Raw genomic sequence first — 14003 nt, forward strand, 5'->3', positions numbered from 1 at the left:
TAATTCCCAGTCCTGGCCACCTTGCAACCATGTCTCTGTAATGACCACCAAATCATACCCATTTGTAATGATTTGTGCCGTCAACTCATTTACTTTATTTCTAATGCTGCGTGCATTTAGGTAGAGTGTTTTCATCCTACTTTTTAAACCATGATTTTTAGTTTTTACCCCTCCTGCAGCCCTTTTATATTCAGTGGCCCTTTTTGTTTCTTGCCTTTGGTTTCTTTGCCCTCCACTTTTACTCATCTCTTTTCTGTCTTTTGTTTTTGTCTCCTTTTTGTTTCCCTCTGTCTCCCGGTATTGGTTCTCATCCCCCTGCCATATTAGTTTAACTCCTCACCAACAGCACTAGCAAACACTCACCCTAGGACATTGGTTCCGTTCCTGCCCAAGTGCAGACCGTCCGGTTTGTACTGGTCCCACCTCCCCCAGAACCTGTTCCAATGCCCCACGAAACTAGTCCAGATCATCACTCTGGCCCTGAATTCCCTGCAGTACCCACCTTCTGGAAGAGGTGATCTCCGCCCCAGCCAGAAACAAATCCAGCTCTCATTATAAGGAATTCAGCGAGTCTGCGTCCACTACACGAGACGGCAGCTTGTTCCAGAGGTTCACTATTCTCTGAGAAAATAACCACCTCCTGATGTCTAACCCAGATCTAGCCTGGTACAACTTAAAAGTTGTGACCCCTGGTCCTTGCCTAACCTATTTAGTTGAAATAAAACAGTCAGCTGGAACACAATCTATTCCCTTCATTATCTTATAAACCTTGTTTCTGAGCTGTATGTATTGTGTGAACACTTACTCTTCGCATATAATGGGCAGTCGTGGAGCTCTGGTTCCGGGCTTGGGGTGGCTTTGTGGCTCCCATGTGCCTGGCAGGTGGCTTCCAGGTGTCTCACAGTCCCACACAACAAAACGACAGCAACCAGCAGCATTTTGGCACTCGTGTCGAACCTGAAAGAAAATGAAGGAAAAGTTAGCGACATGTCATGAAAGAAACGCTCACTGACTCTGATAAAGAAGGACACCAACGCAAAAAGCAGAATACTGCGGATGCTGGAATCTGGAATTAAAAACAGAAAATGCTGCAAATCTCAGCAGATCAGGCAGCATCTATGGAGAGAGAAACAGAGTTAACGTTGGACTGCATCCCAGAGTACTTAAGGAGGTGGCCTTGGAAATAGTGGATGCGTTGACAGTCATTTTCCAACATTCCATTGACTCTGGATCAGTTCCTATGGAGTGGAGGGTAGCCAATGTAACCCCACTTTTTAAAAAAGGAGGGAGAGAGAAAACAGGGAATTATAGACCGGTCAGCCTGACATCGGTAGTGGGTAAAATGATGGAATCAATTATTAAGGATGTCATAGCAGTGCATTTGGAAAGAGGTGACATGATAGGTCCAAGTCAGCATGGATTTGTGAAAGGGAAATCATGCTTGACAAATCTTCTGGAATTTTTTGAGGATGTTTCCAGTAGAGTGGATAAGGGAGAACCAGTTGATGTGGTATATTTGGACTTTCAGAAGGCGTTCGACAAGGTCCCACACAAGAGATTGATGTGCAAAGTTAGAGCACATGGGATTGGGGGTAGTGTACTGACATGGATTGAGAACTGGTTGTCAGACAGGAAGCAAAGAGTAGGAGTAAATGAGTACTTTTCAGAATGGCAGGCAGTGACTAGTGGGGTACCGCAAGGTTCTGTGCTGGGGCCCCAGCTGTTTACACTGTACATTAATGATTTAGATGAGGGGATTAAATGTAGTATCTCCAAATTTGCGGATGACACTAAGTTGGGTGGCAGTGTGAGCTGCGAGGAGGATGCTGTGAGGCTGCAGAGCGACTTGGATAGGTTAGGTGAGTGGGCAAATGCATGGCAGATGAAGTATAATGTGGATAAATGTGAGGTTATCCACTTTGGTGGTAAAAACAGAGAGACAGACTATTATCTGAATGGTGACAGATTAGGAAAAGGGGAGGTGCAAAGAGACCTGGGTGTCATGGTACATCAGTCATTGAAGGTTGGCATGCAGGTGCAGCAGGCGGTTAAGAAAGCAAATGGCATGTTGGCCTTCATAGCAAGGGGATTTGAGTACAGGGGCAGGGAGGTGTTGCTACAGTTGTACAGGGCATTGGTGAGGCCACACCTGGAGTATTGTGTACAGTTTTGGTCTCCTAACCTGAGGAAGGACATTCTTGCTATTGAGGGAGTGCAGCGAAGGTTCACCAGACTGATTCCCGGGATGGCGGGACTGACCTATCAAGAAAGACTGGATCAACTGGGCTTGTATTCACTGGAGTTCAGAAGAATGAGAGGGGACCTCATAGAAACATATAAAATTCTGACGGGGTTAGACAGGTTAGATGCAGGAAGAATGTTCCCAATGTTGGGGAAGTCCAGAACCAGGGGTCACAGTCTAAGGATAAGGGGTAAGCCATTTAGGACCGAGATGCGGAGGAACTTCTTCACCCAGAGAGTGGTGAACCTGTGGAATTCTCTACCACAGAAAGTTGTTGAGGCCAATTCACTAAATATATTCAAAAAGGAGTTAGATGAGGTCCTTACTGCTAGGGGGATCAAGGGGTATGGCGAGAAAGCAGGAATGGGGTACTGAAGTTGAATGTTCAGCCATGAACGCATTGAATGGCGGTGCAGGCTAGAAGGGCCGAATGGCCTACTCCTGCACCTATTTTCTATGTTTCTATATGTTTCTATGTTTCTATGTTTCTATGTTTCTATGTTTCAGGTCGATGAAAGAAGGACACTAGATGGGAATGTAAATGGGGCAGTGTGGGCCAGCAGGTGTAGAGGCACTCTCCAGAAATGGGGGCTGCAAAATAAGGCGGCCTATTGTTGTATTCTGATACTCTCCATCAGACCAGAAATGATCGAGCGTTCCCAATCCAACAGTTTATGGAACAGGAGGAACGTTCCCTGCAGATAATGACACATCACCGTGTGATGGATTTGTTGCTTGGCTCATTTATTGTAATGTGGGATATGCGGCAGCCAATTTGCTGTAAGGGACTGCAACACTATTAGCTCCAGGAAAAGGCCATTGGATAAAAAGACTTGCACTTACATAGTGTAGCCTCAGTACGTCCCAAAGCGCTTTACTGCGCTTTATGGCCTGGCCAATACTTATCTTTCGATCATAGAAATTTAGCACGGAAGGAGGCCATTTCAGCCCATCGTGTCCGCACCGGCCGACAAAGAGCTGTCCAGCCTAATCCCACTTTCCAGCTCTTGGTCCGTAGCCCTATAGGTTATAGCACTTCAAGTGCATATCCAGGTACTTTTTAAAGGTGGTGAGGGTTTCTGCCTCTACCACCCTTTCAAAAAAAAAATAGATTATCTAGTCATTATCATAGTGCTGTATGTGGGAGTTTGCTGTGTGCAAATTGGCTGCCGCGTTTCCTACTTTACAACAGTGACTACACTCCAAAAGTACTTCATTGGCTGTAAAGCGCTTTGAGACATCCGGTGGTCGCAAAAGGTTCTATAGAAATCCAAGTCTTTCTTCTTTCAATGAAGTATTTTTGAAGTGTATTTATTGTAATTCTCCTCCCTGTATGCTTAAATCCAAACAATTTATGAATTAAACATATTAAAAAGAATGAATCTTGGACCAGCCAATATAAAAGATTTCTCACTGCATATGTTGTGATGAACAGCAGCTAATTTTACACAGCAATGAGATAATGAACAGATAATCTGTTTTTTAGTGATGCTGATTGAGGGATAAACATTGGTCAGGATAAGTCCTCTGCTCTTCTTCGGAAACATGGGATCTTTTACGTCCATCCACCTGTCAGGGAAGTCAGGACCATGGTTTAACGTCTCATCCGAAAGACGGCACCTCCGACAGTGCAGCACTCCCTCAGTACTGCACTGGAGTGTCAGCCTGGATTTTGTGCTCAAGTCCCTGGACTTGAACCCATAACCTTGCGACTCAGAGGTGAGAGGCAAGGCTCACAATTTAAGCATGCACTTCCCTATTTTTAAAATCGGGCCAGCAACTTTTGTGCATCCCCTTGCCCACCAACCCCTCATTAGCCGAGTTCTCCGCACAAGGTAAAAGTTGCACAAGCACCAATGAAATGAGCTGATCCTGCGAAACTAGACATTCAGCTCACTGCACAGCTGGTCAGCTTTTCACCGACAGTTAGTCAAACAGCCTCAATCTAGACAAAGAAATGGTTCCTAAAGTGACATGTTCAGTTAAACATGGTGCTTACAGCATATAAAAGATGTCACTATTTAATCACCAAAGGTGTTTGAAATACTAATAATCATTAAATCCTCTTTCAGGGAGTGAACCTCTGTAGTTGTCAGGTATGTCAACTTGCTTTTATTCTTTAAAATATACTTAAATGTGTCTAAATACAAGTTTTTGTTGTTGCACTACAGAGCAGCTCAGGAACTATTGGGTTCCAGATACCAACTTCAACCATACTTGTCTGACAGCCCGCTCCCTTGTTTAAACAAGTAAAACAAAAATGGGTCTGAGGTTCACTTGGTTGCATCTATAGTTATGACCGGCACAGACTCCCAAGCCTGGGCTTCAGGGTGTCTGAAGGGCCTTTTCTAATCCCAGTTTTTCTAGACTTGCCTCTATCTCCTAAATAGACAATGGAAGCTCCAGAGAGTAAAACAAAATGAAGGGAGAAAAAGATTAAGAAAGATAAGCTATTAAATTAGATAACAAAAAGTAGATTAAGAAACATGGGAACAGATGTAGGCCATTCAGCCCCATGAGCCCATTCTGCCCATCTTTTAGATCGTGGTTGACCTGTATCTTGACTCCATCTGCCTGCACTGGTTATCTCACTAAAATCTACCAATCTCAGCTGTGGCTCAGTGGACAGCACTCTTGCCTCTGAGTCAGAAGGTTGTGGGTTCCCCAGAGACTTGAGCACAAAAAATTTAGGTTGACGCTTCAGTGAAGTACTGAGGGAGCTTTTTGGATGAGACGTTAAACCGAGGCCCCATCTGCTCTCAGGTAGACGTAACTGATCCCACTGCACTATTTTGAATCAGAGCAGGGGAGTTCTCCCCGGTGTCCTGTCCAATATTTATCAACATCTAAACCAGATTATTGGGTCATTATCAAATTGCTGTTTGTGGGAGCTTGCTGTGTGCATATTGGCTGCCACGTTTCCTACAAAACAATGATGACACTTCAAAAATGACTTAATTGGCTGTAAAGCACTTTGGGACTCCCGCTGGATGTGAAAGGTGCTATATAAATGCAAGTCTTTTTCTTTTCTGGATATTTTCAATTGACCCCAAGCCACAACAGCTTTTTGAGGGAAAGAGTTCCAGATTTTCACTACACTTTGTGTGAAGAAGAACTTACTGACATCACTCCTGAATGAAGACAGAGGTTGTATCCACTCCATTAAGTTGGTGGCCTCTATAATATGGAATGTACAGCACAGAAACAGACCATTCGGCCCAACAGGTCTATGCCGGTGTTTATGCTCCACACGAGCCTCCTTCCACCCCTCTTCATCAACATATCCTTCTATTCCTTTCTCCCTCATGTGTTTATCCAGAATCCCCTTAAATGCATCCATGCTATTTGCCTCAGCCACTCCTTGTGGTAGCGAGTTCCACATTCTCACCACTCTCTGTGCAAAGATGTTTCTCCTGAATTCCCTACTGGTTTTATTGGTGACTATCTTTTAATTTTTTTAAATGACCCCTAGTTTTACCCGCCCCCACACATATCCACAAGTGGAAACAACTTCTGGGTTCGGAGGTTGTGGCTCAAAGCCTGTGTCAGGGCAATAACTGAGGGAGTGTTGCATTGCGTCCTTCAAATGAGACCTTGCTGCACTGCAAAAATTTGGCAGATGGAGTATAATGTTGGAAAGTGAGGTCATGCACTTTGGCAGAAAAAAAAATCAAAGAGCCAGTTATTATTTAAATGGAGAAAGATTGAAAAGTGCTACAGTACAGCGGGACCTGGGGATTCTTGTGCGTGAAACACAAAAGGATAGTATGCAGGTACAGCAAGTGATCAGGAAAGCCAATGGAATCTTGGCCTTTATTACAAAGGGGATGGAGTATAAAAGCAGGGAAGTCTTGCTACAGCTATATAGGGTGTTGGTGAGGCCACACCTGGAATACTGCGTGCAGTTTTGGTTTCCATATTTACGAAAAGATATACTTGCTTTGGAGGCAGTTCAGAGAAGGTTCACTAGGTTGATTCTGGAGATGAGGGGGTTGACTAATGAGGAAAGGTTGAGTAGGTTGGGCCTCTACTCATTGGAATTCATAAAAATGAGAGGTGATCTTATCGAAACATATAAGATTATGAGGGGTCTTGACAAGGTGGATGCAGAGAGGATGTTTCCACTGATGGAGGAGATTAGAATAAGGGGCCACCCATTTAAAACTGAGATGAGAAATTTCTTCTCTCAGAGGGTTGTAAATCTGTGGAATTCGCTGCCTCAGAGAGCTATGGAAGCTGGGACATTGAATAAATTTAAGGACAGACATAGACAGTTTCTTAAACGATAAGGGATTAAAGGTGTTATGGGGAGCGAGCAGGGAAGTGGACCTGAGTCCATGATCGGATCAGCCATGATCTTGTTGAATGGCGGAGCAGGCTCGAGGGGCTGTATGGCCCACTCATGGTCCTATTTCTTATGTTCTTACGTCCCATCTCCACATCCAGATGTTTCATGGGGGCTTTGGCATTATTTCAAGAAAAGCAGGGAACTCTCCCGAAGATCCCATCAACACCCCTTGCTCACCTCAGCTCGACAGAAAAGGCAGACTATTTGGTCATTCATCGCAATGCTGATTATGCAGTGTGACTGTATCTGCCTGCAGAGGGACTGCTGCTCTTTGAAAGTAATCGGTGCATGAAAGGAGCTCCATTTTCTAGTATTTATTTTCATATTTCCATGGTTGGTATCGCAACAATAACATTGTTGTTTGAGGATTGCTACAAGAAATGTCAGCATTGCCGAGCACCAGTTGAAACCAAACAAACCCAGTCAACCAAGGGAGACCGAGATTTCCCTGTACCTGCCGACAGCCAGTTACATTTATGCCCATCAAGTGCCTCGATGATAAGGCTGATTTTATTCCCAAAATTAATTTTTCTTGCTGACATGCTTCTGCCTGTGATGTAAGACATGAAGGATTTTCTGTCTTCTGATATATGTGAGTTATTTTTTATTAGTGAATTCAGTACTTTGTATAATACAAAAGAGATTGAAAGAACTTGCATTTATATAGTGTCTTTCAGGATATCCCCAAGCGCTTTACAACCAATGAAGCACTTTCAAAGGGTAGTCACTGTTGTAATGCAGGAAATTACATCGGATATACGAACCAGAAACAGGCCATTCAGCCCAACCAGTCCATGCCACGGTTTATGCTCCACTCGAGCCCCCTCCCGTCTTTCCTCATCTAAATCTATCAGCATAACCATCGATTCCCTTCTCCCTCATACGCTTGTCCAGCCTCCCCTTAAATGCATCGATACTATTCGCTTCAACCACTCCCTGTGGGAGCAAGTTCCACATTCTCACCACTCCTTGGGCAAAGAATTTTCTTCTGAATTTCATACGATTTCTTAGAGACTATATTATATTGATGGCCTCTAGTTATGCTCTTCCCCACAAGTGGAAATATTCTCTCTGTATCCACTCGATCAAAACCTTTCATAATTTTAGCGACCTCTATTAGGTCACCCCTCAGATATGTAATCCTATCTCTTATTAGCAACAAAACTTCACAGCCCCTGCCCACTCCCGAAATTAAATTGTGTGAGGACTGGGCAAACTGATTCAGCCTGCCCTGAAGATGGTACTGACAGATAGGGCAAGTAGTTTGTTCTTATAACCGATTCATTATCACTCCGCTCTTCTCAGAAACTTTTATTATCACTGCCTCCAGGATTGTGTTTTTTTTTAAATCCAAAATAGCGACACAGATAGCACATTACAGTAAGTGGGTTGGTAACCAGGGGACACAGACTGAAGGCAATTGGCAAAAGGAAGGAGGGTGTGGGGGGAACAGAGATGAGATTTTTATTTTCACAGCGAGTTATGATCTGGAAAGGACTGCCTGAAAGGGCGGTGGAAGCAGATTCAATTGTAACTTTCAGAAGGGAGTTGGATAAACACTTGAACGTGTCACATTTGTAGGGCTGTGGGGAAAGAGGGAGAGAATGGGACTAACGGGATAGCGGTGATGTGGTATAATTTTTGCAACGCAAATGATCCCGTTGTATCACGTTAAAGGCCAAGGCGAACTTTAAAGGGGAACCAATACCCCATAGCAGACTGGGAGGTCTGTGCTCCTTTATAGACATCCATGTTGGATATGTTGAATGCCAGGGTACAGAGGGGATTTACGAGGATGTTGCCAGGACTAGGAAATTTGTGCTTTGAGGGAAAGATCGGATAGGCTGGGGGTTGTTTTCTTTGGAACAGAGAAGGTTGAAGGGAGATTTAAGTGAAGTGTAGAAAATCATGAGGGGCCGAGATAGAGTGGATAGGAAGGACATATTTCCCTTAGCAGAGGGGTCAACAACCGGGGGGCATAGATTTAAAGAAATTGGTAGAAGGATTGGAGGGGAGATGAGGAGAAATTTCTTCACCCAGAGGGTGGTGGGGCTCTGGAACTTACGGCCTAAAAGGATGGTAGAGGCAGAAACCCTCACCACATTTTAAAAGTATTTGGATGTACACTTGAAGTGCCGTAACCTGCAGGGCTACGGACCGAGAGCTGGAAGGTGGGATTAGGCTGGGTAGCTCTTTGTCAGCCGGCACAGACACAATGGGCTGAATGGCCTCCTTCTGTGCCGTAAAGGTTTATGATTGTATGTTTGGAAATTTATGGCAATAGTGAGTTACAGAATTTTAAAAAAAGGCCAACATTCCGGGTACAGATGAAGCGGGTCACACCCAAGGCGTGAACCTTACTCTCTCAGGCAACAACCTGCCGTGAAAATGTGGCAGCATTATCTGTGGTTTCATATTTCTGCCTTTCATAAGCTTTTTTTTTTAGTTGCAATCGGCACTGGGATTTTGAGCAGTGGTCTTATGTGTGCGAGTCTGTGCCGTGACACAACCGTTTCCATACCGGGAGAGCTGTGGGAATATCAGGCAGAATATCACCCCCCTGACCCAGCCTGCTGTATTCCTCAGCTGTTATTGGGACTGAAAAATCGGGACTCTGCCCCTGTCAGTGCCCAATATTGTGACATGCCCACCGTGCATGTGATGCTTTGCAACAATTGTAAAACCACCATTATTTATAAGCCTTAGACAGTTGCCTACAGCAAATGAATGCTTGCATGAAACCCATCTCTGCTATTTTAATGGTGAAATAAGTGGGGGTAAAGCCTCTGTTAAAAACAATTAATTTCATGCCAACTTTGTATGCAAAGTCATTTCACCGTTTAAGAAGGGAGGTAAAATATTTTCTTGGTATAAAGTGGGGGAAAAAAATGACTATGTTGGAAATCTGAAATTAAAAAAAAAAATGCTGACATGCACAAAAGGCCAATCAGCATCTGTAGAGAGAGAAAAGGGTCAGTGTTTTTGAATTGAGCCCTTCTCCAGTACAGAGAAAATCCTCAACCTCTCCTCTCCCATTCTAGACAGTTGCTGCATTTTACTTCAGTGCTGGCTAGATGCTCAGGGCGCAAGATAAATCGCCAGCAAGGACATTTCCCATACTACAGTACTGGGTGAACAGTGGAGGTTAGACTTTAGACATGCTTTACTAACCCAGCCGGTTACAGGAACGGGATTGAAGATTAATTGTTTCCCCAAATACAGTCCAACAATCCAACGTCCTAATCATTTAATAATAAGAGGGTCGCAAGTCTGTTCTCTCTTTTACCCCTCTTTTATCCCAACTTTATGTGACACTCCCGTCCTCTCCCTCCTTCCCCCTCCTTCCCTCTCTCTCTCTCTCTCCCTCTCCCTCTCCCTCTCCTCTATCCTCTATCCTCTATCCCCCTCTTTCTCTGCCTCCTTCTCCCCCACCTCTCTCCCTTCTCCCCCTCTTTCTCCCCTCCCTCTCCTTTCTCTCTCCCCCTCTCCTTTATCCTGCCCTCCTCTCTCCCTCCTCCCCCTCCCATCTTTCTCCCCCCTTCTCTCTTCTTTCTCCCCTCCCTCTCCTTTCTCTCTCCCCCTCTCCTTTATCCTGCCCTCCTCTCTCCCTCCTCCCCCTCCCATCTTTCTCCCCCCTTCTCTCTTCTTTCTCCCCTCTCATCTTTCTCCCCTCCCTGTACTCCCTTCACCTCCCCCCTCCCCACCACCCCCTCTCCAAAGCGCTCAATCCCCTCCTCCCTCTGTGTGTTTACACATAAATTATTTGTGTGTTCAGTTTAGAAAGTGGGAGGGAGGCAATGAAAATCCAGGAACACTTCGCCCGATTTCTCTCACTGGTAGAAACCCCAGATACAATATTTAGAAAACTTTCCCGAAAATAAATCAAGAATTCACACAGTTTAACAATTTCGATCCTTGGTAGCTTTTAAAAAATGCATCAAATAATAAAGTGTCAAAATGCATTTCAATTTGGGAGAATGGTCTATTATCTCAAGTGAGATTCTGAACCAGATTTTTAAAATATTCCCTTTGCCCATTGGCCTTTGATTTGAAAATAATCTTTTGCCCACCTAGACTAAGATTCGGTTCCACCGATGCCTCCCAGTCCCCGATTACTATAATCTCTCCAGCCAAACCTAATCCTTTCTATTTTAAATTTCACCTCATCTCAAAGAGGATTAACCGTGAGGGCTCACTACAGCCCCATTCTCCTCCTCCCAATGCACTTCAATTTCGGGAAATTAACCCCGGGTTAGTTTCATGTAATTCAGGACCCCCGCTCCCCTCCCAAGAACCCCTCCCTTCTTACTTCGAAAAAAAGAGGGGAAGAAAATAAATGGATCAAAGTAGGGTTTGGGATGAAAACGAAATGTCATGTTCCCGTTCACCGAATGTAAGGACGAGGGAGTTTGACGCATTTCTCGCACAAGCTCCATCCATCTCATTGCAACAATAGACAGTAAATGGCAAACCGTTTCAAACTTTCTTCATTTTAAAGAAATTAAACCGCAATCCCATTACTATTCGAGCATTCTCTGCACAAATCGCAGAAATGCAAAGAGCATCCCAAAAGATTTCATGCAAAATGATTTAAATATTGATCTTTAAAAACGTCTTTAAAAAAGGTGTACACGATTTTCACAATCGGCGAGATTTAAATGATCGAATTTAACCCACGAGAGCACCTATCCCCCCAAAAAAATCATGCATTATTGCTCGAATGTTGCAAATTAACATTCTCAATTAATTGCTGCCTTTAAATGTTCGGTTCTAACATTCACACACAGTACCTGTGATATAGCCGCTCTCTCACTGTGCGGAGCCTCTCTCTCTGCCTGGTTGGTTGGGTTGAGAAAGTCACAGGCGATTCCTTTGCTCTGGGTCCCTGGGTCTCTCGCTGTGTCGAGGTCAGGCTGGAGACTGCTACCGTTGTGTGCCTCTTCAGTTCGCGGAAGCCCCGTTACTAGTCGGCGCTCTCGCCAGCATCTCTCGCCACCTGGTTCCACCACCGCAATGTTTCAGGGCTGAGGGCGGAGCAGCGCTCTTAAGGTGGCGCTGGGGAGGGAGGGGGTTGGCGGGGGCATCTGATCAATCCACCCCCCTCCCCGCAAGGGAGTTTTCTTTAAAAATTGGCACGGTGACAGAATGAGGTATGGGAAAATCAAATGTTCTCGGGAAAAAAAATCACAGGTCACCAAGCTCAGTTGGAAATGTGAATAATTCTGAGCATCTTTGATTGGAATAGTTTTGATACAAATAAAACAACGAATCCATCCCAAGCTGTGTGTGTTAAAAAAAATCTATAATTTAGAAACATAGAAACATAGAAAATAGGTGCAGGAGTAGGCCACTCTGCCCTTCTAGCCTGCACCACCATTCAATGAGTTAATGGCTGAACATGCAACTTCAGTACCCAATTCCTGCTTCCTCGCCATACCCCTTGATCCCCTTAGTAGTAAGGACTACATCTAACTCCTTTTTGAATATATTTAGTGAATTGGCCTCAACAACTTTCTGTGGTAGAGAATTCCACAGGTTCACCACTCTCTGGGTGAAGAAGTTTCTCCTCATCTCGGTCCTAAATGGCTTACCCCTTATCCTTAGACTGTGACCCCTGGTTCTGGACTTCCCCAACATTGTGAACATTCTTCCTGCATCTAACCTGTCTAAACCCATCAGAATTTTAAACGTTTCTATAAGATACCCTCTCATTCTTCTGAACTCCAGTGAATACAAGCCCAGTTGATTTAGTCTTTCTTGATAGGTCAGTCCCACCATCCCGGGAATCAGTCTGGTGAACCTTCGCTGCACTCCCTCAACAACAAGAATGTCCTTCCTCAGGTTAGGAGACCAAAACTGTACACAATACTCCAGGTGTGGCCTCACCAATGCCCTGTACAACTGTAGTAATACCTCCCTGCCCCTGTACTCAAATCCCCTTGCTATGAAGGCCAACATGCCATTTGCTTTCTTAACCGCCTGCTGTACCTGCATGCCAACCTTCAATGACTGATGTACCATGACACCCAGGTCTTGTTGCACCTCCCCTTTTCCTAATCTGTCACCATTCAGATAATAGTCTGTCTCTCTGTTTTTACCACCAAAGTGGACAACCTCACATTTATCCACATTATACTTCATCTGCCATGCATTTGCCCACTCACCTAACCTATCCAAGTCGCTCTGCAGCCTCATAGCATCCTCCTCGCAGCTCACACTGGCACCTAACTTAGTGTCATCCGCAAATTTGGAGACACTACATTTAATCCCCTCGTCTAAATCATTAATATACAGTGTAAACAGCTGGGGCCCCAGCACAGAACCTTGCGGTACCCCACTACTCACCGCCTGCCATTCTGAAAAGTACCCATTTACTCCTACTCTTTGCTTCCTGTCTGAAAACCATTTCTCAATCCATGTCAGCACACTATCCCCAATCCCATGTGCTTTAATTTTGCACATTAATCTCTTGTGTGGAACCTTATCGAAAGCCTTCTGAAAGTCCAAATATACCACATCAAATGGTTCTCCCTTGTCCACTCTACTGGAAACATCCTCAAAAAATTCCAGAAGATTTGTCAAGCATGATTTCCCTTTCACAAATCCATGCTGACTTGGACCTATCATGTCACCTCTTTCCAAATGCGCTGCTATGACATCCTTAATAATTGATTCCATCATCTTACCGACTACCGATGTCAGGCTGACCGGTCTATAATTCCCTGTTATCTCTCTCCCTCCTTTTTTAAAAAGTGCGGTTACATTGGCTACCTTCCACTCGATAGGAACTGATCCAGAGTCAATGGAATGTTGGAAAATGACTGTCAATGCATCCGCTATTTCCAAGGCCACCTCCTTAAGTACTCTGGGATGCAGTCCATCAGGCCCTGGAGATTTATCGGCCTTCAATCCCATCAATTTCCCCAACACAATTTCCTGACTAATAAGGATTTCCCTCAGTTCCTCCTCCTTACTAGACCCTCTGACCCTTCTTATATCCGGAATGTTGTTAGTGTCCTCCTTAGTGAATACCGAACCAAAGTACTTGTTCAATTGGTCCGCCATTTCTTTGTTCCCTGTTATGACTTCCCCTGATTCTGACTGCAGGGGACCTACATTTGTCTTTACTAACCTTTTTCTCTTTACATATCTATAGAAACTTTTGCAATGATAAGTAGATTAAAAGACATGAAACACATTAAATGGCAGGACTCTGAGAAGTGTAGAGACCTTGGAGTTCATGTCCACAAATCCCTGAAGCTAGCAGGCCAGGTAGATAAGGTGGTTAAGAAAGCATACGGAATACTTGCCTTTATTAACCCTGCTCTTGTATTCTAGAATACAAGAGCAGGGAGGTTATGCTTGAATTGTATAAAACACGAGTTAGGCCACAGCTAGAGTACTGTGCGGAGT

General features: G+C 44.4%; 1 protein-coding gene across 1 annotated transcript in view; it reads right to left on the minus strand.

Moving 5' to 3' along the window:
* Positions 1-11687, minus strand: part of rtbdn (retbindin) — a 63161-nt gene extending 51474 nt beyond the window's left edge. Inside the window, exons 1-2 of the mRNA XM_070867294.1 lie at positions 11381-11687; positions 806-957 (exon numbers count right to left, since the gene is read on the minus strand). Of these exons, the coding sequence (XP_070723395.1) occupies positions 806-938 (133 nt within the window). The 5' untranslated portion in view covers positions 939-957; positions 11381-11687. The remainder of the gene's footprint in view (positions 1-805; positions 958-11380) is intronic.
* Positions 11688-14003: the final 2316 nt, after the last annotated feature.

This window comes from Pristiophorus japonicus, chromosome 24 (genome assembly GCF_044704955.1).
Source record: "Pristiophorus japonicus isolate sPriJap1 chromosome 24, sPriJap1.hap1, whole genome shotgun sequence".
In the NCBI taxonomy this organism is placed as follows: Eukaryota; Metazoa; Chordata; class Chondrichthyes; family Pristiophoridae; genus Pristiophorus; species Pristiophorus japonicus.